Genomic DNA, 26,007 nt, shown 5'->3' with positions numbered 1-26,007 from the left:
TGTGCTCTTGATAATATATGATGTTCTCTTGGTGTAACATGATGTGCTCTTGATAATATATGGTGTCCTCTTGGTGTAACATGATGTGCTCTTGATAATATATGGTGTTCTCTTGGTGTAACATGATGTGCTCTTGGTGTAACATGATGTGCTCTTGATAATATATGATGTTCTCTTGGTGTAACATGATGTGCTCTTGATAATATATGATGTTCTCTTGGTGTAACATGATGTGCTTTTGATAATATATGGTGTCCTCTTGGTGTAACATGATGTGCTCTTGATAATATATGATGTCCTCTTGGTGTAACATGATGTGCTCTTGATAATATATGATGTTCTCTTGGTGTAACATGATGTGCTCTTGATAATATATGGTGTCCTCTTGGTGTAAAATGATGTGCTCTTGATAATATATGGTGTTCTCTTGGTGTAACATGATGTGCTCTTGATGTAACATGATGTGCTCTTGATAATATATGCTGTCCTCTTGGTGTAACATGATGTGCTCTTGATAATATATGATGTTCTCTTGGTGTAACATGATGTGCTCTTGATAATATATGATGTTCTCTTGGTGTAACATGATGTGCTCTTGATAATATATGATGTTCTCTTAGTGTAACATGATGTGCTCTTGATAATATATGATGTTCTCTTGGTGTAACATGATGTGCTCTTGATAATATATGATGTTCTCTTGGTGTAACATGATGTGCTCTTGATAATATATGATGTTCTCTTGGTGTAACATGATGTGCTCTTGATAATATATGATGTTCTCTTGGTGTAACATGATGTGCTCTTGATAATATATGATGTTCACTTGGTGTAACATGATGTGCTCTTGATAATATATGATGTTCTCTTGGTGTAACATGATGTGCTCTTGATAATATATGATGTTCTCTTGGTGTAACATGATGTGCTCTTGATAATATATGATGTCCTCTTGGTCTAACATGATGTGCTCTTGATAATATATGATGTTCTCTTGGTGTAACATGATGTGCTCTTGATAATATATGATGTTCTCTTGGTGTAACATGATGTGCTCTTGATAATATATGATGTTCTCTTGGTGTAACATGATGTGCTCTTGATAATATATGATGTTCTCTTGGTGTAACATGATGTGCTCTTGATAATATATGATGTTCACTTGGTGTAACATGATGTGCTCTTGATAATATATGATGTTCTCTTGGTGTAACATGATGTGCTCTTGATAATATATGATGTTCTCTTGGTGTAACATGATGTGCTCTTGATAATATATGATGTCCTCTTGGTCTAACATGATGTGCTCTTGATAATATATGATGTTCTCTTGGTGTAACATGATGTGCTCTTGATAATATATGATGTTCTCTTGGTGTAACATGATGTGCTCTTGATAATATATGATGTTCTCTTGGTGTAACATGATGTGCTCTTGATAATATATGATGTCCTCTTGGCGTAACATGATGTGCTCTTGATAATATATGGTGTCCTCTTGCGTAACATGATGTGCTCTTGATAATATATGATGTCCTCTTGGCGTAACATGATGTGCTCTTGATAATATATGATGTGCTCTTGATAATATATGATGTTCTCTTGGTGTAACATGATGTGCTCTTGATAATATATGATGTCCTCTTGGTGTAACATGATGTGCTCTTGATAATATATGGTGTCCTCTTGCGTAACATGATGTGCTCTTGATAATATATGGTGTCCTCTTGGTGTAACATGATGTGCTCTTGATAATATATTGTGTCCTCTTGGTGTAACATGATGTGCTCTTGATAATATATGATGTGCTCTTGGTGTAACATGATGTGCTCTTGATAATATATGATGTTCTCTTGGCGTAACATGATGTGCTCTTGATAATATATGATGTGCTCTTGGTGTAACATGATGTGCTCTTGATAATATATGGTGTCCTCTTGGTGTAACATGATGTGCTCTTGATAATATATGATGTCCTCTTGGCGTAACATGATGTGCTCTTGATAATATATGGTGTCCTCTTGGCGTAACATGATGTGCTCTTGATAATATATGATGTTCTCTTGGTGTAACATGATGTGCTTATGATAATATATGGTGTCCTCTTGGTGTAACATGATGTGCTCTTGATAATATATGGTGTCCTCTTGGTGTAACATGATGTGCTCTTGATAATATATGATGTGCTCTTGGCGTAACATGATGTGCTCTTGATAATATATGGTGTCCTCTTGCGTAACATGATGTGCTCTTGATAATATATGGTGTCCTCTTGGCGTAACATGATGTGCTCTTGATAATATATGATGTGCTCTTGATAATATATGATGTTCTCTTGGTGTAACATGATGTGCTTATGATAATATATGGTGTCCTCTTGGTGTAACATGATGTGCTCTTGATAATATATGATGTGCTCTTTGTGTAACATGATGTGCTCTTGATAATATATGATGTTCTCTTGGTGTAACATGATGTGCTCTTGATAATATATGATGTTCTCTTGGTGTAACATGATGTGCTCTTGATAATATATGATGTCCTCTTGGTGTAACATGATGTGCTCTTGATAATATATGGTGTCCTCTTGGTGTAACATGATGTGCTCTTGATAATATATTGTGTCCTCTTGGTGTAACATGATGTGCTCTTGGTGTAACATGATGTGCTCTTGATAATATATGATGTTCTCTTGGCGTAACATGATGTGCTCTTGATAATATATGATGTTCTCTTGGTGTAACATGATGTGCTCTTGATAATATATGATGTTCTCTTGGCATAACATGATGTGCTCTTGATAATATATGGTGTCCTCTTGGTCTAACATGATGTTCTTTTGGTGTAACATGATGTGCTCTTGATAATATATGATGTCCTCTTGTCGTAACATGATGTGCTCTTGATAATATATGATGTTCTCTTGGTGTAACATGATGTGCTCTTGATAATACATGATGTCCTCTTGGTCTAACATGATGTGCTCTTGATAATATATGGTGTCCTCTTGGTGTAACATGATGTGCTCTTGATAATATATGATGTTCTCTTGGTTTAACATGATGTGCTCTTGATAATATATTATGTCCTCTTGATAATATATGGTGTCCTCTTGGTGTAACATGATGTGCTCTTGATAATATATTATGTCCTCTTGGTGTAACATGATGTGCTCTTGATAATATATGATGTTCTCCTGGTGTAACATGATGTGCTCTTGATAATATATGGTGTCCTCTTGGTGTAACATGATGTGCTCTTGATAATATATGATGTTCTCTTGGTGTAACATGATGTGCTCTTGATAATATATGATGTTCTCTTGGTGTAACATGATATGCTCTTGATAATATATGATGTCCTCTTGGTGTAACATGATGTGCTCTTGATAATATATGATGTTCTCTTGGTGTAACATGATGTGCTCTTGATAATATATGGTGTCCTCTTGGTGTAACATGATGTGCTCTTGATAATATATGATGTCCTCTTGGTGTAACATGATGTGCTCTTGATAATATATGATGTCCTCTTGGCGTAACATGATGTGCTCTTGATAATATATGGTGTCCTCTTGGCGTAACATGATGTGCTCTTGATAATATATGATGTTCTCTTGGTGTAACATGATGTGCTTATGATAATATATGGTGTCCTCTTGGTGTAACATGATGTGCTCTTGATAATATATGGTGTCCTCTTGGTGTAACATGATGTGCTCTTGATAATATATGATGTGCTCTTGGCGTAACATGATGTGCTCTTGATAATATATGGTGTCCTCTTGCGTAACATGATGTGCTCTTGATAATATATGGTGTCCTCTTGGCGTAACATGATGTGCTCTTGATAATATATGATGTGCTCTTGATAATATATGATGTTCTCTTGGTGTAACATGATGTGCTTATGATAATATATGGTGTCCTCTTGGTGTAACATGATGTGCTCTTGATAATATATGATGTGCTCTTTGTGTAACATGATGTGCTCTTGATAATATATGATGTTCTCTTGGTGTAACATGATGTGCTCTTGATAATATATGATGTTCTCTTGGTGTAACATGATGTGCTCTTGATAATATATGATGTCCTCTTGGTGTAACATGATGTGCTCTTGATAATATATGGTGTCCTCTTGGTGTAACATGATGTGCTCTTGATAATATATTGTGTCCTCTTGGTGTAACATGATGTGCTCTTGGTGTAACATGATGTGCTCTTGATAATATATGATGTTCTCTTGGCGTAACATGATGTGCTCTTGATAATATATGATGTTCTCTTGGTGTAACATGATGTGCTCTTGATAATATATGATGTTCTCTTGGCATAACATGATGTGCTCTTGATAATATATGGTGTCCTCTTGGTCTAACATGATGTTCTTTTGGTGTAACATGATGTGCTCTTGATAATATATGATGTCCTCTTGTCGTAACATGATGTGCTCTTGATAATATATGATGTCCTCTTGGTCTAACATGATGTGCTCTTGATAATATATGGTGTCCTCTTGGTGTAACATGATGTGCTCTTGATAATATATGATGTTCTCTTGGTTTAACATGATGTGCTCTTGATAATATATTATGTCCTCTTGATAATATATGGTGTCCTCTTGGTGTAACATGATGTGCTCTTGATAATATATTATGTCCTCTTGGTGTAACATGATGTGCTCTTGATAATATATGATGTTCTCCTGGTGTAACATGATGTGCTCTTGATAATATATGGTGTCCTCTTGGTGTAACATGATGTGCTCTTGATAATATATGATGTTCTCTTGGTGTAACATGATGTGCTCTTGATAATATATGATGTTCTCTTGGTGTAACATGATGTGCTCTTGATAATATATGATGTCCTCTTGGTGTAACATGATGTGCTCTTGATAATATATGATGTTCTCTTGGTGTAACATGATGTGCTCTTGATAATATATGGTGTCCTCTTGGTGTAACATGATGTGCTCTTGATAATATATGATGTCCTCTTGGTGTAACATGATGTGCTCTTGATAATATATGATGTTCTCTTGGTGTAACATGATGTGCTCTTGATAATATATGATGTTCTCTTGGTGTAACATGATGTGCTCTTGATAATATATGATGTCCTCTTGGTGTAACATGATGTGCTCTTGATAATATATGATGTTCTCTTGGTGTAACATGATGTGCTCTTGATAATATATGATGTTCTCTTGGTGTAACATGATGTGCTCTTGATAATATATGATGTCCTCTTGGTGTAACATGATGTGCTCTTGATAATATATGATGTTCTCTTGGTGTAACATGATGTGCTCTTGATAATATATGGTGTCCTCTTGGTGTAACATGATGTGCTCTTGATAATATATGATGTTCTCTTGGTGTAACATGATGTGCTCTTGATAATATATGGTGTCCTCTTGGTGTAAAATGATGTGCTCTTGATAATATATGGTGTTCTCTTGGTGTAACATGATGTGCTCTTGGTGTAACATGATGTGCTCTTGATAATATATGGTGTCCTCTTGGTGTAACATGATGTGCTCTTGATAATATATGATGTTCTCTTGGTGTAACATGATGTGCTCTTGATAATATATGATGTTCTCTTGGTGTAACATGATGTGTTCTTGATAATATATTATGTTCTCTTGGAGTAACATGATGTGCTCTTGATAATATATGATGTTCTCTTGGTGTAACATGATGTGCTCTTGATAATATATGATGTTCTCTTGGTGTAACATGATGTGCTCTTGATAATATATGATGTTCTCTTGGTGTAACATGATGTGCTCTTGATAATATATGATGTTCTCTTGGTGTAACATGATGTGCTCTTGATAATATATGATGTTCTCTTGGTGTAACATGATGTGCTCTTGATAATATATGATGTTCACTTGGTGTAACATGATGTGCTCTTGATAATATATGATGTTCTCTTGGTGTAACATGATGTGCTCTTGATAATATATGATGTCCTCTTGGTGTAACATGATGTGCTCTTGATAATATATGATGTTCTCTTGGTGTAACATGATGTGCTCTTGATAATATATGATGTTCTCTTGGTGTAACATGATGTGCTCTTGATAATATATGATGTCCTCTTGGTGTAACATGATGTGCTCTTGATAATATATGATGTTCTCTTGGTGTAACATGATGTGCTCTTGATAATATATGGTGTCCTCTTGGTGTAACATGATGTGCTCTTGATAATATATGATGTTCTCTTGGTGTAACATGATGTGCTCTTGATAATATATGGTGTCCTCTTGGTGTAAAATGATGTGCTCTTGATAATATATGGTGTTCTCTTGGTGTAACATGATGTGCTCTTGGTGTAACATGATGTGCTCTTGATAATATATGGTGTCCTCTTGGTGTAACATGATGTGCTCTTGATAATATATGATGTTCTCTTGGTGTAACATGATGTGCTCTTGATAATATATGATGTTCTCTTGGTGTAACATGATGTGTTCTTGATAATATATTATGTTCTCTTGGAGTAACATGATGTGCTCTTGATAATATATGATGTTCTCTTGGTGTAACATGATGTGCTCTTGATAATATATGATGTTCTCTTGGTGTAACATGATGTGCTCTTGATAATATATGATGTTCTCTTGGTGTAACATGATGTGCTCTTGATAATATATGAGTGTTCTCTTGGTGTAACATGATGTGCTCTTGATAATATATGATGTTCTCTTGGTGTAACATGATGTGCTCTTGATAATATATGATGTTCACTTGGTGTAACATGATGTGCTCTTGATATATATGATGTTCTCTTGGTGTAACATGATGTGCTCTTGATAATATATGATGTTCTCTGGTGTAACATGATGTGCTCTTGATAATATATGATGTTCTCTTGGTGTAACATGATGTGCTCTTGATAATATATGATGTTCTCTTGGTGTAACATGATGTGCTCTTGATAATATATGATGTTCTCTTGGTGTAACATGATGTGCTCTTGATAATATATGATGTTCTCTTGGTGTAACATGATGTGCTCTTGATAATATATGATGTTCTCTTGGTGTAACATGATGTGCTCTTGATAATATATTGTGTTCTCTTGGTGTAACATGATGTGCTCTTGATAATATATGATGTTCTCTTGGTGTAACATGATGTGCTCTTGATAATATATGATGTCCTCTTGTCGTAACATGATGTGCTCTTGATAATATATGATGTTCTCTTGGTGTAACATGATGTGCTCTTGATAATATATGATGTTCTCTTGGTGTAACATGATGTGCTCTTGATAATATATGATGTCTCTTGGTGTAACATGATGTGCTCTTGATAATATATGATGTCCTCTTGGCGTAACATGATGTGCTCTTGATAATATATGGTGTCCTCTTGCGTAACATGATGTGCTCTTGATAATATATGGTGTCCTCTTGGCGTAACATGATGTGCTCTTGATAATATATGATGTGCTCTTGATAATATATGATGTTCTCTTGGTGTAACATGATGTGCTTATGATAATATATGGTGTCCTCTTGGTGTAACATGATGTGCTCTTGATAATATATGATGTGCTCTTGGTGTAACATGATGTGCTCTTGATAATATATGATGTTCTCTTGGTGTAACATGATGTGCTCTTGATAATATATGATGTTCTCTTGGTGTAACATGATGTGCTCTTGATAATATATGATGTCCTCTTGGTGTAACATGATGTGCTCTTGATAATATATGGTGTCCTCTTGGTGTAACATGATGTGCTCTTGATAATATATTGTGTCCTCTTGGTGTAACATGATGTGCTCTTGGTGTAACATGATGTGCTCTTGATAATATATGATGTTCTCTTGGCGTAACATGATGTGCTCTTGATAATATATGATGTTCTCTTGGCGTAACATGATGTGCTCTTGATAATATATGATGTTCTCTTGGTGTAACATGATGTGCTCTTGATAATATATGATGTGCTCTTGGTGTAACATGATGTGCTCTTGATAATATATGATGTTCTCTTGGCATAACATGATGTGCTCTTGATAATATATGGTGTCCTCTTGGTGTAACATGATGTTCTCTTGGTGTAACATGATGTGCTCTTGATAATATATGATGTCCTCTTGGCGTAACATGATGTGCTCTTGATAATATATGATGTTCTCTTGGTGTAACATGATGTGCTCTTGATAATATATGATGTTCCTCTTCGTGCATAACACAGATGTGCCTCTTGATAATATATGGTGTCCTTGGTCTAACATGAGTGTTATTTTGGTGTAACATGATGTGCTCTTGATAATATATGATGTCCTCTTGTCGTAACATGATGTGCTCTTGATAATATATGATGTCCTATTGGTCTAACATGATGTGCTTCCTTGATATATTGGTGTCCTCTTGGTGTAACATGATGTGCTCTTGATAATATATGATTTCTCTTGGTTTAACATGATGTGCTCTTGAATATATAGTCCTCTTGATAAATTATGGTGTCCTCTTGGTGTAACATGATGTGCTCTTGATAATATATTATGTCCTCTTGGTGAACATGAATTGACTCTTGATAATATATGATGTTCTCCTGGTGTAACATGATGTGCTCTTTGATAAATATATGGTGTCCTCTTGGTGGAACATGATGTGCTCTTGATAATATATGATGTTCTCTTGGTGTAACATGATGTGCTCTTGATAATATATGATGTTCTCTTGGTGTAACATGATGTGCTTCTTGATAATATATGATGTCCTCTTGTGTAACATGATGTGCTCTTGATAATATATGATGTTCTCTTGGTGTAACATGATGTGCTCTTGATAATATATGGTGTCCTCTTGGTGTAACATGATGTGCTCTTGATAAAATATGATGTCCTCTTGGTGTAACATGATGTGCTCTTGATAATATATGATGTTCTCTTGGTGTAACATGATGTGCTCTTGATAATATATGGTGTTCTCTTGGTGTAACATGATGTGCTCTTGGTGTAACATGATGTGCTCTTGATAATATATGTTGTCTCTTGGTGTAACATGATGTGCTCTTGATAATATATGATGTTCTCTTGGTGTAACATGATGTGCTCTTGATAATATATGATGTTCTCTTGGTGTAACATGATGTGCTCTTGATAATATATGATGTTCTCTTGGTGTAACATGATGTGCTCTTGATAATATATGATGTTCTCTTGGTGTAACATGATGTGCTCTTGATAATATATGATGTTCTCTTGGTGTAACATGATGTGCTCTTGATAATATATGATGTTCTCTTGGTGTAACATGATGTGCTCTTGATAATATATGATGTTCTCTTGGTGTAACATGATGTGCTCTTGATAATATATGATGTCCTCTTGGTGTAACATGATGTGCTCTTGATAATATATGATGTTCTCTTGGTGTAACATGATGTGCTCTTGATAATATATGATGTTCTCTTGGTGTAACATGATGTGCTCTTGATAATATATGATGTTCTCTTGGTGTAACATGATGTGCTCTTGATAATATATGATGTTCTCTTGGTGTAACATGATGTGCTCTTGATAATATATGATGTTCTCTTGGTGTAACATGATGTGCTCTTGATAATATATGATGTCCTCTTGGTGTAACATGATGTGCTCTTGATAATATATGATGTTCTCTTGGTGTAACATGATGTGCTCTTGATAATATATGATGTTCTCTTGGTGTAACATGATGTGCTCTTGATAATATATGATGTCCTCTTGGTGTAACATGATGTGCTCTTGATATTATATGATGTTCTCTTGGTGTAACATGATGTGCTCTTGATAATATATGGTGTCCTCTTGGTGTAACATGATGTGCTCTTGATAATATATGATGTTCTCTTGGTGTAACATGATGTGCTCTTGATAATATATGGTGTCCCTCTTGGTGTAAAATGATGTGCTCTTGATAATATATGGTGTTCTCTTGGTGTAACAATGATGTGCCTCTTGGTGTAACATGATGTGCTCTTGATTATATATGGTGTCCTCTTGGTGTAACATGATGTGCTCTTGATAATATATGATGTTCTCTTGGTGTAACATGATGTGCTCTTGATAATATATGATGTTCTCTTGGTGTAACATGATGTGTTCTTGATAATCTATTATGTTCTCTTGGAGTAACATGATGTGCTCTTGAAACTATATGATGTTCTCTTGGTGTAACATGATGTGCTCTTGATAATATATGATGTTCTCTTGGTGTACATGATGTGCTCTTGATAATATATGATGTTCTCTTGGTGTAACATGATGTGCTCTTGATAATATATGATGTTCTCTTGGTGTAACATGAGTGCTCTTGATAATATATGATGTTCTCTTGGTGTAACATGATGTTGCTCTTGATAATATATTGATGTTCTCTTGGTGTAACATATGTGCTCTGGATAATATATGATGTTCTCTTGGTGTAACATGATGTGCTCTGGATAATATATGATGTTCTCTTGGTGTAACAGGATGTCTCTTGATAATATATGATGTTCTCTTGGTGGTAACATGATGTGCTCGTGATAATATATGATGTTCTCTTGGTGTATCATGATTGTGCTCTTGATAATATATGATGTTCTCTTGGTGTAACATGATGTGCTCTTGATAATATATGATGTTCTCTTGGTGTAACATGATGTGCTCTTGATAATATATGATGTTCTCTTGGTGTAACATGATGTGCTCTTGATAATATATGAGTGTCTCCTTGGTGTAACATGATGTGCTCTTGATAATATATGATGTTCTCTTGGTGTAACATGATGTGCTCTTGATAATATATGATGTTCTCTTGGTGTAACATGATGTGCTCTTGATAATATATGATGTTCTCTTGGTGTAACATGATGTGCTCTTGATAATATATGATGTTCTCTTGGTGTAACATGATGTGCTCTTGATAATATATGATGTGCTCTTGATAATATATGATGTTCTCTTGGTGTAACATGATGTGCTCTTGATAATATATGATGTTCTCTTGGTGTAACATGATGTGCTCTTGATAATATATGGTGTCCTCTTGGTGTAACATGATGTGCTCTTGGTGTAACATGATGTGCTCTTGATAATATATGATGTGCTCTTGGTGTAACATGATGTGCTCTTGATAATATATGATGTTCTCTTGGCGTAACATGATGTGCTCTTGATAATTTATGATGTTCTCTTGGAGTAACATGATGTGCTCTTGATAATATATGATGTCTTCTTGGTGTAACATGATGTGCTCTTGGTGTAACATGATGTGCTCTTGATAATATATGATGTGCTCTTGGTGTAACATGATGTGCTCTTGATAATACATGATGTCCTCTTGGTGTAACATGATGTGCTCTTGATAATATATGATGTTCTCTTGGTGTAACATGATGTGCTCTTGATAATATATGGTGTCCTCTTGGTGTAACATGATGTGCTCTTGATAATATATGGTGTTCTCTTGGTGTAACATGATGTGCTCTTGGTGTAACATGATGTGCTCTTGATAATATATGGTGTCCTCTTGGTGTAACATGATGTGCTCTTGATAATATATGATGTTCTCTTGGTGTAACATGATGTGCTCTTGATAATATATGATGTTCTCTTGGTGTAACATGATGTGTTCTTGATAATATATTATGTTCTCTTGGTGTAACATGATGTGCTCTTGATAATATATGATGTTCTCTTGGTGTAACATGATGTGCTCTTGATAATATATGATGTTCTCTTGGTGTAACATGATGTGCTCTTGATAATATATGATGTCCTCTTGGTGTAACATGATGTGCTCTAACGTTGTCTTGGAGTACATGATGGTGATCTTGATAATATATGATGTTCTCTTGGGGTAACATGATGTGCTCTTGATAATATATGATGTTCTCTTGGTGTAACATGATGTGCTTCTTGATAATATATGATGTTCTCTAGGTGTAACATTGATGTGCTCTTGATAATATATGATGTGCTCTTGGTGTAACATGATGTGCTCTTGATAATATAGATGTTCCTCTTGGTGTAACATGATGTGCTCTTGATAATATATGATTTCCTCTTGGCGTAACATGATGTTCTCTTGATAATATATGGTGTTCCTCTTGGCGTAACATGATGTGCTCTTGATAATATATGATGTTTCTCTTGGTGTAACATGATGTGCTCTTGATAATATATGGTTGTCTCTTGGAGTAATACATGATGTTCTCTTGGTGTAACATGATGTGCTCTTGATAATATATGGTGTCCTCTTGGTGTAAAATGATGTGCTCTTGATAATATATGATGTTCTCTTGGTGTAACATGATGTGCTCTTGATAATATATGATGTTCTCTTGATATATGATGTGCTCTTGATAATATATGATGTTCTCTTGGTGTAACATGATGTGCTCTTGATAATATATGATGTTCTCTTGATAATATATGATGTGCTCTTGATAATATATGGTGTCCTCTTGGTGTAACATGATGTGCTCTTGATAATATATGATGTTCACTTGGTGTAACATGATGTGCTCTTGATAATATATGATGTTCTCTTGGTGTAACATGATGTGCTCTTGATAACATATGATGTTCTCTTGATAATATATGATGTGTTCTTGATAATATATGGTGTCCTCTTGGTGTAACATGATGTGCTCTTGATAATATATGATGTTCTCTTGGTGTAACATGATGTGCTCTTGATAATATATGATGTTCTCTTGATAATATATGATGTGCTCTTGATAATATATGATGTGCTCTTGATAATATATGGTGTCCTCTTGGTGTAACATGATGTGCTTTTGATAATATATGGTGTTCTCTTGATAATATATGATGTTCTCTTGATAATATATGATGTGCTCTTGATAATATATGATGTTCTCTTGGTCTAACATGATGTGCTCTTGATAATTTATGATGTTCTCTTGGAGTAACATGATGTGCTCTTGATAATATATGATGTCCTCTTGGTCTAACATGATGTGCTCTTGATAATATATGTTGTTCTCTTGGAGTAACATGATGTGCTCTTGATAATATATGATGTCCTCTTGGTATAACATGATGTGCTCTTGATAATATATGATGTTCTCTTGGTGTAACATGATGTGCTCTTGATAATATATGGTGTCCTCTTGGTGCAACATGATGTGCTCTTAATAATATATGATGTTCTCTTGGGGTAACATGATGTGCTCTTGATAATATATGATGTCCTCTTGGTGTAACATGATGTGCTCTTGATAATATATGATGTTCTCTTGGTGTAACATGATGTGCTCTTGATAATATATGATGTTCTCTTGGTGTAACATGATGTGCTCTTGATAATATATGGTGTCCTCTTGGCGTAACATGATGTGCTCTTGATAATATATGATGTGCTCTTGATAATATATGATGTTCTCTTGATAATATATGATGTGCTCTTGATAATATATGGTGTCCTCTTGGTGTAACATGATGTGCTCTTGATAATATATGATGTTCTCTTGGTGTAACATGATGTGCTCTTGATAATATATGATGTTCTCTTGATAATATATGATGTGCTCTTGATAATATATGATGTGCTCTTGATAATATATGGTGTCCTCTTGGTGTAACATGATGTGCTTTTGATAATATATGGTGTCCTCTTGGTGTAACATGATGTGCTCTTGATAATATATGATGTTCTCTTGGTGTAACATGATGTGCTCTTGATAATATATGATGTTCTCTTGATAATATATGATGTGCTCTTGATAATATATGATGTTCTCTTGCTCTAACATGATGTGCTCTTAATAATATATGATGTTCTCTTGGAGTAACATGATGTGCTCTTGATAATATATGGTGTCCTCTTGGTGTTACATGATGTGCTCTTGATAATATATGATGTCCTCTTGGTGTAACATGATGTGCTCTTGATAATATATGATTTCCTCTTGGTGTAACATGATGTGCTCTTGATAATATATGATGTGCTCTTGAACACAATAATCCCCTCTTGTTTTTTGAGCATCTGGTTACATTGAGAAGACATTTTGTTTTATCAGAAGAACATCTTAGTTACTAGAACATCTTGTTTTAGCAGGAGGTATTCTGATAAAGTAAGATGCTTCCCTTATGTAACAATATGTTCTACGCATGTTAAAATATGTTTTCTTGATATGATTTTTCCCCTGATATAACACATTAATTTAAAACACTTTCCCCTGATATAACAATATTTGCCCATGATATAACCATGCTCCTCAGTGCTCTCCAGTATTCTATTCATTACACAGTGTTTCTGGCATTCCCCATACACAACCAAGGGTCTCTCCCAGTTTCTCACCAGTTCTGTAGTCATACCTTGTTGTCCAGAGCAGTGATTTCCTGTTGGTTTGCAGTGGAAAGCAAAAAGCTGCTCATCTGACTCTTAAGAGGATCTTCAACTTCCACATCAATGTCATAACAGGCTGTCTTTTTCTGATCTGTGGGGTCCACACTTCAAGACAAAGATAAGATACATAAGGATCAGGACCTAAAAAAGCTTTTAACCTACCATATGAGTAAGCACCTGTAGGGGCGCAAAACGCGTCAGCCTCTTCCCTTTGTCATTTACACCTGCCTGTCTGTAAGTACAATTCACTCAGAACAAATCCATGAACTTTTGTATGTTATTTTACTGTATTTTTCTACAATAAACATGGACTTTTGCACAGCACCTGTTTGCAGAGCCTACACCCTTTTACCCTGATACTACCGCTGCCTTCTTTGACTTTTGGAGAAGTTGCTGCTTCCTGTACCTGTATACCCACAAACAGGAGTTTGCCCACAAGCTACTCTTGATGGTTAAAACTCGGAGTGCTACAGGGAGAACACAGAGTATTATCCACCTGTGAGAGTCATCATTGTACAGAGTCAGCCGAGCGGCTCAGAAGTCTCAGTCTGCCCCAATTGCACTACAGTGTGCTTTGTTAAATGTGAGTACATTTACATATACCTTTGTTGCTGGTCGGATCTTGTCTGGTGATATTGCACTTAGAGTCGCCGCTGTATTTTTTTCCTTTGTCTATCCACATGCGTTCCCGAATTCAGAAGGCTTGCCCCTACCACCCAATCCGATGCCAGGGTTCACTCTTTCATCTAAGCTGCAGATTCCTACCTAGAGACATGGTTTATTAAGGTCATGCATTCCTAAATTCAGAAGGCTCACCCCTATCTCCAAATCCGATGCCAGGGTTCACTTTTTATCTAAGCTGCAGATTCCTACTTAAAGACATACGGCTAGATTACGAGTTGTGCGTAAGAGGCTATGCGGTGCTAACAAGCAGTTTTCTCTCACCGCTCACTTACCTGCAGCGCTGGTATTACGGGTTTTTACAAACCCGGCGTTAAAAGACAAGAAGTGAGCGTTGAACAAAATTTTGCTCCTTACCGCACTCCAATACCAGCGCTGCTTAAGTCAGCGGTGAGCTGGTCATACGTGCTCGTGCACGATTTCCCCATAGGAATCAACGGGGAGAGCTGGCTGAGAAAAAGTCTAACACCTGCAAAAAAGCAGCGTAAAGCTCCGTAACGCAGCCCCATTGATTCCTATGGGGAAATAAAATGTATGTCTACACCTAACACCCTAACATGAACCCCAAGTCTAAACACCCCTAATCTTAAACTTATTAACCCCTAATCTGCCGCTCCGGACACCGCCGCCACCTACATTATACTTATTAACCCCTAATCTGCCGTCCCCAATGTCGCCGCAACCTACCTGCACTTATTAACCCCTAATCTGCTGCCCCCAACGTTGCCGCCACTATAATAAACATATTAACCCCTAAACCGCCGCACTCCCGCCTCGCAAACATTAGTTAAATATTATTAACCCCTAATCTACCGTCCCTAACATCGCCGCCACCTACCTACATTTATTAACCCCTAATCTGCCACCCCCAACGTCGCTGCCACTATACTAAATGTATTAACCCCTAAACCTAAGTCTAACCCTAACCCTAACACCCCCTAACTTAAATATAATTAAAATAAATAAACTAAAAATTCCTATCATTAACTAAATTATTCCTATTTCAAACTAAATACTTACCTATAAAATAAACCCTAAGCTAGCTACAATATAACTAATAGTTACACTGTATCTAGCTTAGGGTTTATTTTTATTTTACAGGAAAGTTTGTATTTATTTTAACTAGGTAGAATAGTTATTAAATAGTTATTAACTATTTAATAACTACCTAGCTAAAATAAATGCAAAAGTACCTGTAAAATAAAACCTAACCTAAGTTACAATAACACTACACTATAATTAAATAAATTAACTAAATTAAATACAATAAATTAAATTAAATTAGCTAAAGTACAAATAAAAAACAAACACTAAATTACAGAAAATAATAAACAAATTACAAGATATTTAAACTAATTACACCTAATCTAATAGCCCTATCAAAATAAAAAAGCCCCCCCCCCCAAAATAAAAAACACCCCTAGCCTAAACTACCAATAGCCCTTAAAAGGGCCTTTTGCGGGGCATTGCCCCAAAGTAATCAGCTCTTTTACCTGTAAAAAAAAAATACAAACAACCCCCCCAAAAGTAAAACCCACCACCCACACAACCAATCCCCCAAATAAAATACTATCTAAAAAAAACTAAGCTCCCCATTGCCCTGAAAAGGGCATTTGGATGGGCATTGTCCTTAAAAGGGCAGTTAGCTCTTTTGCGACCCAAACCCTAACCTAAAAATAAAACCCACCCAATATACCCTTAAAAAATCCTAACACTAACCCCCTGAAGATTGACTTACAGTTCTGAAGACCAGACAGTCTTCATCCAACCGGGCCGAAGTCCTCAACGAAGCCGGGAGAAGTCTTCATCCAAGCTGGGTGAAGTGGTCCTCCAGACGGGCAGAAGTCTTCATCCAGACGGCATCTTCTATCTTCATCCATCCGACGTGGAGCGGGTCCATCTTCAAGACATCTGGCGCGGAGCATCCTCTTCAAACGAAGTCTTACTGAATGACGGTTCCTTTAAATGACGTAATCCAAGATGGCATCCCTTAGATTCCGATTGGCTGACAGAATTCTATCAGCCAATCATAATTAAGGTAGAAAAAATCCTATTGGCTGATGCAATCAGTCAATAGGATTGAGCTCCCATTCTATTGGCTGTTCCAATCAGCCAATAGAATGCGAGCCCAATCCTATTGGCTGATTGGATCAGCCAATAGGATTGAACTTCAATCCTATTGGCTGATTGCATCAGCCAATAGGATTTTTTCTACCTTAATTCCGGCTTGGATGAAGACTTCTCCTGGCTTCATTGAGGACTTTGGCCCGGTTGGATGAAGACTTCTGCTGCTTCCTTGAGGATGGATGTCCGGTCTTTAGAACAGTAAGTCGATCTTCAGGGGGTTAGTGTTAGGATTTTTTAAGGGTGTATTGGGTGAGTTTTATTTTTAAGATTAGGGTTTGGGCCGCAAAAGAGCTAACTGCCCTTTTAAGGGCAATGCCCATCCAAATGCCCTTTTCAGGGCAATGGGGAGCTTAGGTTTTTTAAATAGTATTTTATTTGGGGGGTTGTTTGTGTGGGTGATGGGTTTTACTGTTGGGGGGGTTGTTTGTATTTGTTTTTTTACAGGTAAAAGAGCTGATTACTTTGGGGTAATGCCCCGCAAAAGGCCCTTTTAAGGGCTATTGATAGTTTAGTTTAGGATAGGGTTTTTTTTGTATTTTGGGGTTTTTTTTTTTTAATTTTGATAGGGCTATTAGACTAGGTGTAATTAGTTTAATATCTTGCAATTTGTTTATTATTTTCTGTAATTTAGTGTTTGTTTTTTTGGTACTTTAGATAATTTAATTTAATTTATTTAAATTTTGTTAATTTAGTTAATTTATTTATTTATAGTGTAGTGTTAGGTGTTAGTGTAACTTAGGTTAGGTTTTATTTTACAGGTAAATTTGTATTTATTTTAGCTAGGTAGTTATTAAATAGTTAATAACTATTTAATAACTATTCTACCTAGTTAAAATAAATACAAACTTGCCTGTGAAATAAAAATAAACCCTAAGCTTGATACAATGTAACTATTAGTTATATTGTAGCTAGCTTAGGGTTTATTTTATAGGTAAGTATTTAGTTTTAAATAGGAATTATTTAGGTAATGTTAGGAATTTTTTGTTAGATTTATTTAAATTATATTTCAATTAGGGGGTGTTAGGGTTAGGGTTAGACTTAGGTTTAGGGGTTAATACATTTAGTATAGTGGCGGCGACATTGGGGGTGGCAGATTAGGGGTTAATAAGTGTAGGTAGGTGGCAGCGATGTTAGGGACGGCAGATTAGGGGTTAATAATATTTAACTAATGTTTGCAAGGCAGGAGTGCGGCGGTTTAGGGGTTAATATGTTTATTATAGTGGCGGCGACGTTGGGGGCAGCAGATTAGGGGTGAATAAGTGTAGGTAGGCTGCGGCGACACTGGGAACGGCAGATTAGGGGTTAATACATATAATGTAGGTTGCAGCGGTGTCCGGAGCGGCAGATTAGGGGTTAAAAATGTTATTATAGTGTTTGCGATGCGGGAGGGCCTCGGTTTAGGGGTTAATAGGTAGTTTATGGGTGTTAGTGTACTTTTTAGCACTTCAGTTATGAGTTTTATGTTACAGCTTTGTAGCATAAAACCCATCACTACTGACTTTAGAATGCGTTACGGATCTTGACAGGTTAGGGTGTACCGCTCACTTTTTGGCCTCCCAGGACAGACTCGTAATACCAGCACTATGGAAGTCCCATAGAAAAAAGACTTTACAAAGTTTACGTAAGTCGTTTTGCGGTAAGGCCAAAGAAGTGTGCGGTGCCCCTAAACCTGCAAGACTCGTAATAGCAGCGGTAGGGAAAAAGCTGCGTTAGGACCTCTTAACGCTGTTCTTTCAGCCTAATGCACAACTCGTAATCTAGCCGATAGTTTATTAGGGTCATGCGTTCCTGAATTCAGAATGCTCTCCCCTATCACCCAACCCGATGCCAGGGAACACTTCTTTATCTAAGCTGCAGACTCCTACCTAGAAACATAGTTTATTAAGGTTATGCAATCCTGAATTCAATAAGGCTCGCCCCTAACTGGAAGGAGTGGCTGTACTAAAATCCAATAGATTCCTGAGCACACACTATCCTGGAGTGGTGAGTTACATAGTAACGTGTTTCTAGTTACATATAATTATTTGTGATAACACTGAGGGAGGCAGGGGGTTTCTCCCTCAGTAAGCTGTATTGGACTGTTTTATACGCCTCTGGGTACCTGTTACGGACCATTCTTATACACCGTACATATTCCCCATTCATTGTTGTTTGTGCAAAATAGATAATCCTTGGGTGCCGCTGATTCACTAAATATATCATGTAAGGACCCTAGTCCTGCGGAGGATATCTGAGGGCGGGGATCTCTATGTGCCCACTAAACCTACAATAATAAGTCACCTATATTACAGATGATGCCAGGAGGTATTGTTATATCCTGTATGATGTCGCAGAAGAAGAACGTACTCTGTATAAAATGAGTGATGAAAACGTTTATTGGGAGATGCAGTGTTAACAGATCATAAATTGTATTATTTGTATTATATGCATTACATGCATATAATTTATGTACTCACTATCAGGTAGATTACGAGTTATGTGCGTAAGAGGGATTTTTAACGAATGCAACAAAAGTTGCGTTATTTCACCCTCTATAGCGCAGCCATTACAAGTTTTGAAACAGCCGGCTTGTGCGTGGGATATGGTGGTTTTAAGCTCCATACCGCACAAAATACAAGCGCTGTTTTGACGTGCTCGTGCACGCTTTCCCCATAGACATCAATGGGGAGAGGGGGTCAGATGAAAACCTAACACCTGCAATTGCGGAATGAAAAGCTCCGTAACGCAGCCCCATTGATGTATAACTCAGTTATATTGTAGCTAGCTTAGGTTTTATTTTTATTTCACAGCTAAGTTTGTATTTATTTTAACTAGGTAGACTAGTTAGTAAATAGTTATTAACTATTTACTAACTACCTAGTTAAAATAAATACAAATTTACCTGTGAAATAAAACCTAACCTGTCTTACACTAAAACCTAACATTACAAAAATTAAAAAACACAGAAATTACAAAAAATAAAAAAACCTACCATTACAAAAAAATAACAAATACAATTATCCAATTAGGGTATTATTCCTATACTAATACCCTTTTTTTAAAAAATTAAAAAATAACCCACCCCAAAATACAAAACCCTAATCTATAATAAAACTACCAAGGGCCCTTAAAAGGGCCTTTTGTAGGGCATTGCCCTAAAGATATCAGCTCTTTTTCTACAAAAGAAAAACAAACACCCCTAACAGTATACAAACCCCCACGCCCCAAACCCACAAAATAAAAATAAAGTAAAACCTAATCTACCCGTATGAAGAGGATGCTCTGCGCCGAATGTCTTCAGGATGGACCCACTCTGCACCGCCGGGATGAAGATAGAAGATGCCGCCCGGATGAATGAAGACCTCGCCGCCTGGATGTCCGGACTTCAGAAACTGTAAGTGGATCGTCGGGGGTTAGTGTTGGGATTTTTTTAAACTTTTTTGGGTGGGGGGTTTAGGATTTGGGCTTTTCGTAAAAGAGCTAAATGCCCGTTTCAGGGCAATGCAAAAGAGCTAAATGCCCTTTTAATGGCAATGTCCAGACAAATGCCCTTTTCAGGGAAATGGGTAGCTTAGGTTTTTGTTAGAGTTAAGTTTTTTATTTTGGGGGATTGGTTGGGTTATGGGTTTTACTGTTGGGGGGGTCTTTGTATTTCTTTACAGGTAAAAGAGCTGTTTAACATAGGGCAATGCCCTACAAAAGGCCATTTTAAGGACTATTTGTAGTTTATTGTAGGCTAGGGTTTTTTTTATTTTGGGTGGGCTTTTTTATTTTTATAGGGCTATTAGATTAGGTGTAATTGTTTTTTATTTTTGATAATTTCGTTTGTTATTTTTCGTAATTTAGTGTTTGTTATTTCTTGTAATTTAGTATTTTTTATTTTTTGTAATTAGATACTTTGTAACTTTTTAGTTAGGATTTTTGTAATATGTATTTTAGTGTTCTTTAATTGTTAGTTTAATTTTAGTTTAATAGTTAGTTTTAAACTTAGCTTTTTTAATTTGATAGGTAAGTTTTAATTTAATTTAAGATAGGGAAATTGTAATTTTAATCTAAAGTTAGGGGGGCATTAGGTTTAGGGGCTATTAGTTGAAATTTGTTTATTGCGATGTGGGGGGCTTTCGGTTTAGGGGTTAATAGTTTCATTTAGTATATTTCGTTGTGGGGGGCTTGCGGTTTAGGGGTTAATAGTTTCATTTAGCATCTTTCGTTGTGGGGGGCTTGCGGTTTAGGGGTTAATAGTTTAATTTAGTATATTTCGTTGTGGGAGCTTGCGGTTTAGGGGTTAATAGGTTTATTATAGTGGCGACGGTATAGGGCTTAATAACTTTAGTATAGTGGGGGCGATGTGGGCGGACGACAGATTAGGGGTTAATAATATTTAAATAATGTTTGCGATGCAGGAGTGTGGCGGTTTAGGGGTAAATAACTTTATTATAGTGGTGACTATGTTGGGGAGCGGTGGAATAGTGGTTAATAATTTTTATTAGTGGCGGCGATGTTGGGAGCAGCAGATTAGGGGTTAATACATTTAATATAGTATTTGCGATGTGGGAGGGCCTTGGTTTAGGGTTTAATAGGTAGTTTATGGGTGTACTTTGTAACACTTTAGTTTTGTTGCATAAAACTCATAACTACTGCTCTCAGATGGCATTATGGATCTTGTCAGTATAGGCTGTAACGCAAGCTTTTTAGCCTCAACACAAAACTCGTAATGGCTGCGCTATGGGAATCCCATGAAAAAACGTCATTTTTTATAAGTGCGGGACTGACGTTGCGTTACAGGTTAAAAGGCTTGCGGTACAGCTATACTGACAAGACTTGTAATGGCTGCGCTATGGGAATCCCATGAAAAAACGTCATTTTTTATAAGTGCGGGACTGACGTTGCGTTACAGGCTAAAAGGCTTGCGGTACAGCTATACTGACAAGACTTGTAATGGCTGCGCTATGGGAATCCCATGAAAAAATGTCATTTTTTACGTGTGCGGGACTGACGTTGCGTTACAGGCTAAAAGGCTTGCGGTACACCTATACTGACAAGACTTGTAATGGCTGCGCTATGGGAATCCCATGAAAAAACGTCATTTTTTACGAGTGCGGGACTGACGTTGCGTTACAGGCTAAAAGGCTTGCGGTACAGCTATACTGACAAGACTTGTAATGGCTGCGCTATGGGAATCCCATGAAAAAACGTCATTTTTTACGTGTGCGGGACTGACGTTGCGTTACAGGATAAAAGGCTTGCGGTACACCTATGCTGACAAGACTTGTAATGGCTGCGCTATGGGAATCCCATGAAAAAACGTCATTTTTTACGAGTGCGGGACTGACGTTGCGTTACAGGATAAAAGGCTTGCGGTACACCTATACTGACAAGACTTGTAATGGCTGCGCTATGGGAATCCCATGAAAAAACGTCATTTTTTACGAGTGCGGGACTGACGTTGCGTTACAGGCTAAAAGGCTTGCGGTACACCTATACTGACAAGACTTGTAATGGCTGCGCTATGGGAATCCCATGAAAAAACGTCATTTTTTATGAGTGCGGGACTGACGTTGCGTTACAGGTTAAAAGGCTTGCGGTACAGCTATACTGACAAGACTTGTAATGGCTGCGCTATGGGAATCCCATGAAAAAACGTCATTTTTTACGTGTGCGGGACTGACGTTGCGTTACAGGCTAAAAGGCTTGCGGTACAGCTATACTGACAAGACTTGTAATGGCTGCGCTATGGGAATCCCATTAAAAAACGTCATTTTTTATGTGTTCGGGACTGACGTTGCGTTACAGGTTAAAAGGCTTGCGGTACACCTATACTGACAAGACTTGTAATGGCTGCGCTATGGGAATCCCATGAAAAAACGTAATTTTTTACGTGTGCGGGATTGACGTTGCGTTACAGGTTAAAAGGCTTGCGGTACAGCTATACTGACAAGACTTGTAATGGCTGCGCTATGGGAATCCCATGAAAAAACGTCAATTTTTACGTGTGCGGGACTGACGTTGCGTTACAGGTTAAAAGGCTTGCGGTACACCTATACTGACAAGACTCGTAATGGCTGCAGTGCTGTTTTAACGCTTAAATGACCATTTATTCAGCGTTAAAAGACAAACGCACAACTCGTAATCGACCTGTATGTGAGATAGATCTTTCTGTAGGTTAATACTGTTGCTTGGAGTTGTAATCTAGTCACACAAGGTTACTATGGCAACAGTAAAAGCAGGTCTAGTTATAAATGCTAAACCGACCAATGAGACAAAGGCATTAAACATACATTTACATTTAAGGCACAAAGTATTCTTCACTTAGAATGATAAGAATGATCTAGATTACACACACTAAGAGGTTATGTTTGTATGCTGATGACACCCAAATCTACTTCTCTGCACCAGACCTTTCTCCTTCCTTGCTAACCCGTGTCACTAACTGTCTTTCTCACATCTCCAACTGGATGTCCTCTCACTACCTCAAGCTAAATCTCTCCAAAACTGAGCTTCTTATTTTCCCCCCTTCTTCTTATCTCTCCACCCCCAATCTCTCTATAAATGTCGACAACTCCGTCATTACCCCTACCCCACATGCCCGATGTCTCAGGGTCACATTTGACTCAGATCTTTCCTTCACTCCTCACATTCAGTCATTGGCTAAAGCCTGCCGCTTCCACCTTAAAAACATCTCTAAAATTAGACACTTCCTTACACAAGACACAACTAAGATTTTAATCCACTCTCTCATTCTTTCCCGCCTTGATTACTGCAACTCTGTCCTCTCTGGTCTCCCCACCTACCGCCTAGCTCCTTTACAATCCATAATGAATGTCTCTGCCAGACTCATCTTCCTTACACGTCGCTCTTCATCTGCTGCACCTCTCTGCCAATCCCTTCACTGGCTTCCTCTTGCCTCTAGGATCAAACACAAAATTCTCATTCTGACATGCAAAGCCCTCAACTGCACTGCTCCCCCCTATATCTCAGACCTTGTCTCCAGATACTCTTCCTCCCGTCCCCTTCGCTCTGCTCATGACCTCCTACTCTCCTCCTCTCTTGTCACCTCATCGCACTCCCATTTACAGGACTTCTCCAGACTGGCTCCCATCTTGTGGAACTCTCTGCCTCGCTCCACAAGACTCTCTTCTAGTTTTAATAGCTTCAAGTGCTCCCTAAAGACTCTACTGTTCAGGGATGCATACAACCTAGGCTAACCTTACTTTATACCAGTTCCACTCCTCCGTTGCTATCCCCTGAACCCCCTTAGCATGTAAGCCTAAGTGTCCAGATGTTTGTAGATCACCTTCTTAAGAGCTGACTACAATAGTGCAACTCTTGGCAGGGCCCTCTACCCATTTGATCCCTATAATTGTTTTGTTGTACTCCGTCTTTGTTAATAGCGCTGCGGAATCTGTTGTCGCTCTACAAATAACAGATAATAATAATAATAATAATTGTTTGCTATGGCACTGTTAGGGGTAATATGAACCTGACGGCAGCCATCTTGTTCCCCGCAGCCATCTTGTGATGATTAGCATCCATTTTGTAATGACTATACTTTTATTATAGTGGTTTATTATGTAGTAAGAGATATGCTGATGTTAGGGAGACTTGCATAGATATAATAGCCCTGAGAATGACCCTGTCGATGTGCATTGCTATCTCTACAAGATGTCAAACGGCTGTGATTTGTGCTGGGCTAGGAGGCCCAGTTACTGTTTATCTGTAGTTAGATATTCCTGTAGAAATGACTCCCTAACACTCCTTTTATTCCAATTATATTTTCTATGAGTTTCTTTGTTCTTATAGAAATACCATGTGAAATGATGTAATTATGAATATGTCACTTGTTAAACCTATATGCTGTAACTCTTGTCTGCAAGGATATCTGACAAATGTGATGTACAACTTACAGGATGCCAGATGTTTTTCCTCATCTTAGAAATGAGCTAATGACTACAGATTTCAATGTATTCTGGAATGTATATAAACTGGCTAACCTGACCAATAAAGTTAGAGCTGTTCAACAAACATATTCTTGTGTGTTCTCTGAATGGCTCTCCAAGTACTTGAAAACACTTTGCAGGGTAGATACCAGAGTCCTGAAGCAGAGGAGAACAAGAGGGTCCTGGTCCTAGAGGGGTCTCCTTACAAATGGTGTCTAGAAGTGATAGCTTGTCAAGGGGTGAGTAAAACACTTGTTTTGCACTGTTTTTTGCTTACCCATTGTCAAACTAGAACCCTATAGGACCAGACACTCAGGTTATCTATAAAAAAAATATAGTGGGGAATGTGTATGTATGTTATGCATATCTGTGTATGTTGTGTATATATGTATATTTAAGGTGTTTTTAAGGTGTTTTTTTTTTTATGGAACTTTTTTGGTAAAAATTGTTTTTGGTTATAAAGTAGTATCTGAGGTTAGAGGCCTCCAAGAGATACATGATTACATGGTATCTGAGGTTAGAGTCCTCTGAATGATACATGTTAATTGTTTTTATTTATTAGATATGGTATCTGAGGTTAGAGTCCTCTGAATGATACATATTTATTGGTTTCGGAGGTTAGAGGCCTCCAGTGACATATGATGAGGTTAGAGGCCTCCAGTGACATATGATGAGGTTAGAGTCCTCTAGAGACATATGTTTTTATTGGTTAAAATATAGTATTTTTAAGGTTAAAACGGAGTTCGAGTCTCTGTTGGAATATAAGGATTTAATGTGGTATATAGTGTTGTATGCGGTATATATGTTGTAAAATAAAGGGGTATAATTCGTAAAATTTATTGCATATTATCCATAAACTCTGGTATCAGCCTGGAAATTGTTTTGCTATCTTTTTCTATGCGC

At 37.1% G+C, this 26,007-nt stretch overlaps 1 protein-coding gene across 3 annotated transcripts in view; it reads right to left on the bottom strand.

Annotated features, from left to right (window-relative positions):
• The window catches only part of SMARCD3 (SWI/SNF related, matrix associated, actin dependent regulator of chromatin, subfamily d, member 3), a 526,715-nt gene that overhangs the window by 116,779 nt on the left and 383,929 nt on the right, over nt 1–26,007 (bottom strand). For all 3 annotated transcript variants that reach the window (XM_053713245.1, XM_053713246.1, XM_053713244.1), the window contains exon 10: nt 14,350–14,485. In XM_053713245.1, coding sequence (XP_053569220.1) covers nt 14,350–14,485 — 136 coding nt within the window. The remainder of the gene's footprint in view (nt 1–14,349; nt 14,486–26,007) is intronic.

The sequence above is a fragment of the Bombina bombina genome, chromosome 5 (assembly GCF_027579735.1).
Source record: "Bombina bombina isolate aBomBom1 chromosome 5, aBomBom1.pri, whole genome shotgun sequence".
Taxonomy (NCBI): Eukaryota; Metazoa; Chordata; class Amphibia; order Anura; family Bombinatoridae; genus Bombina; species Bombina bombina.
Note: the sequence above shows the minus strand (reverse complement) of the source record. Positions and strands in the feature narration are given on the sequence as shown.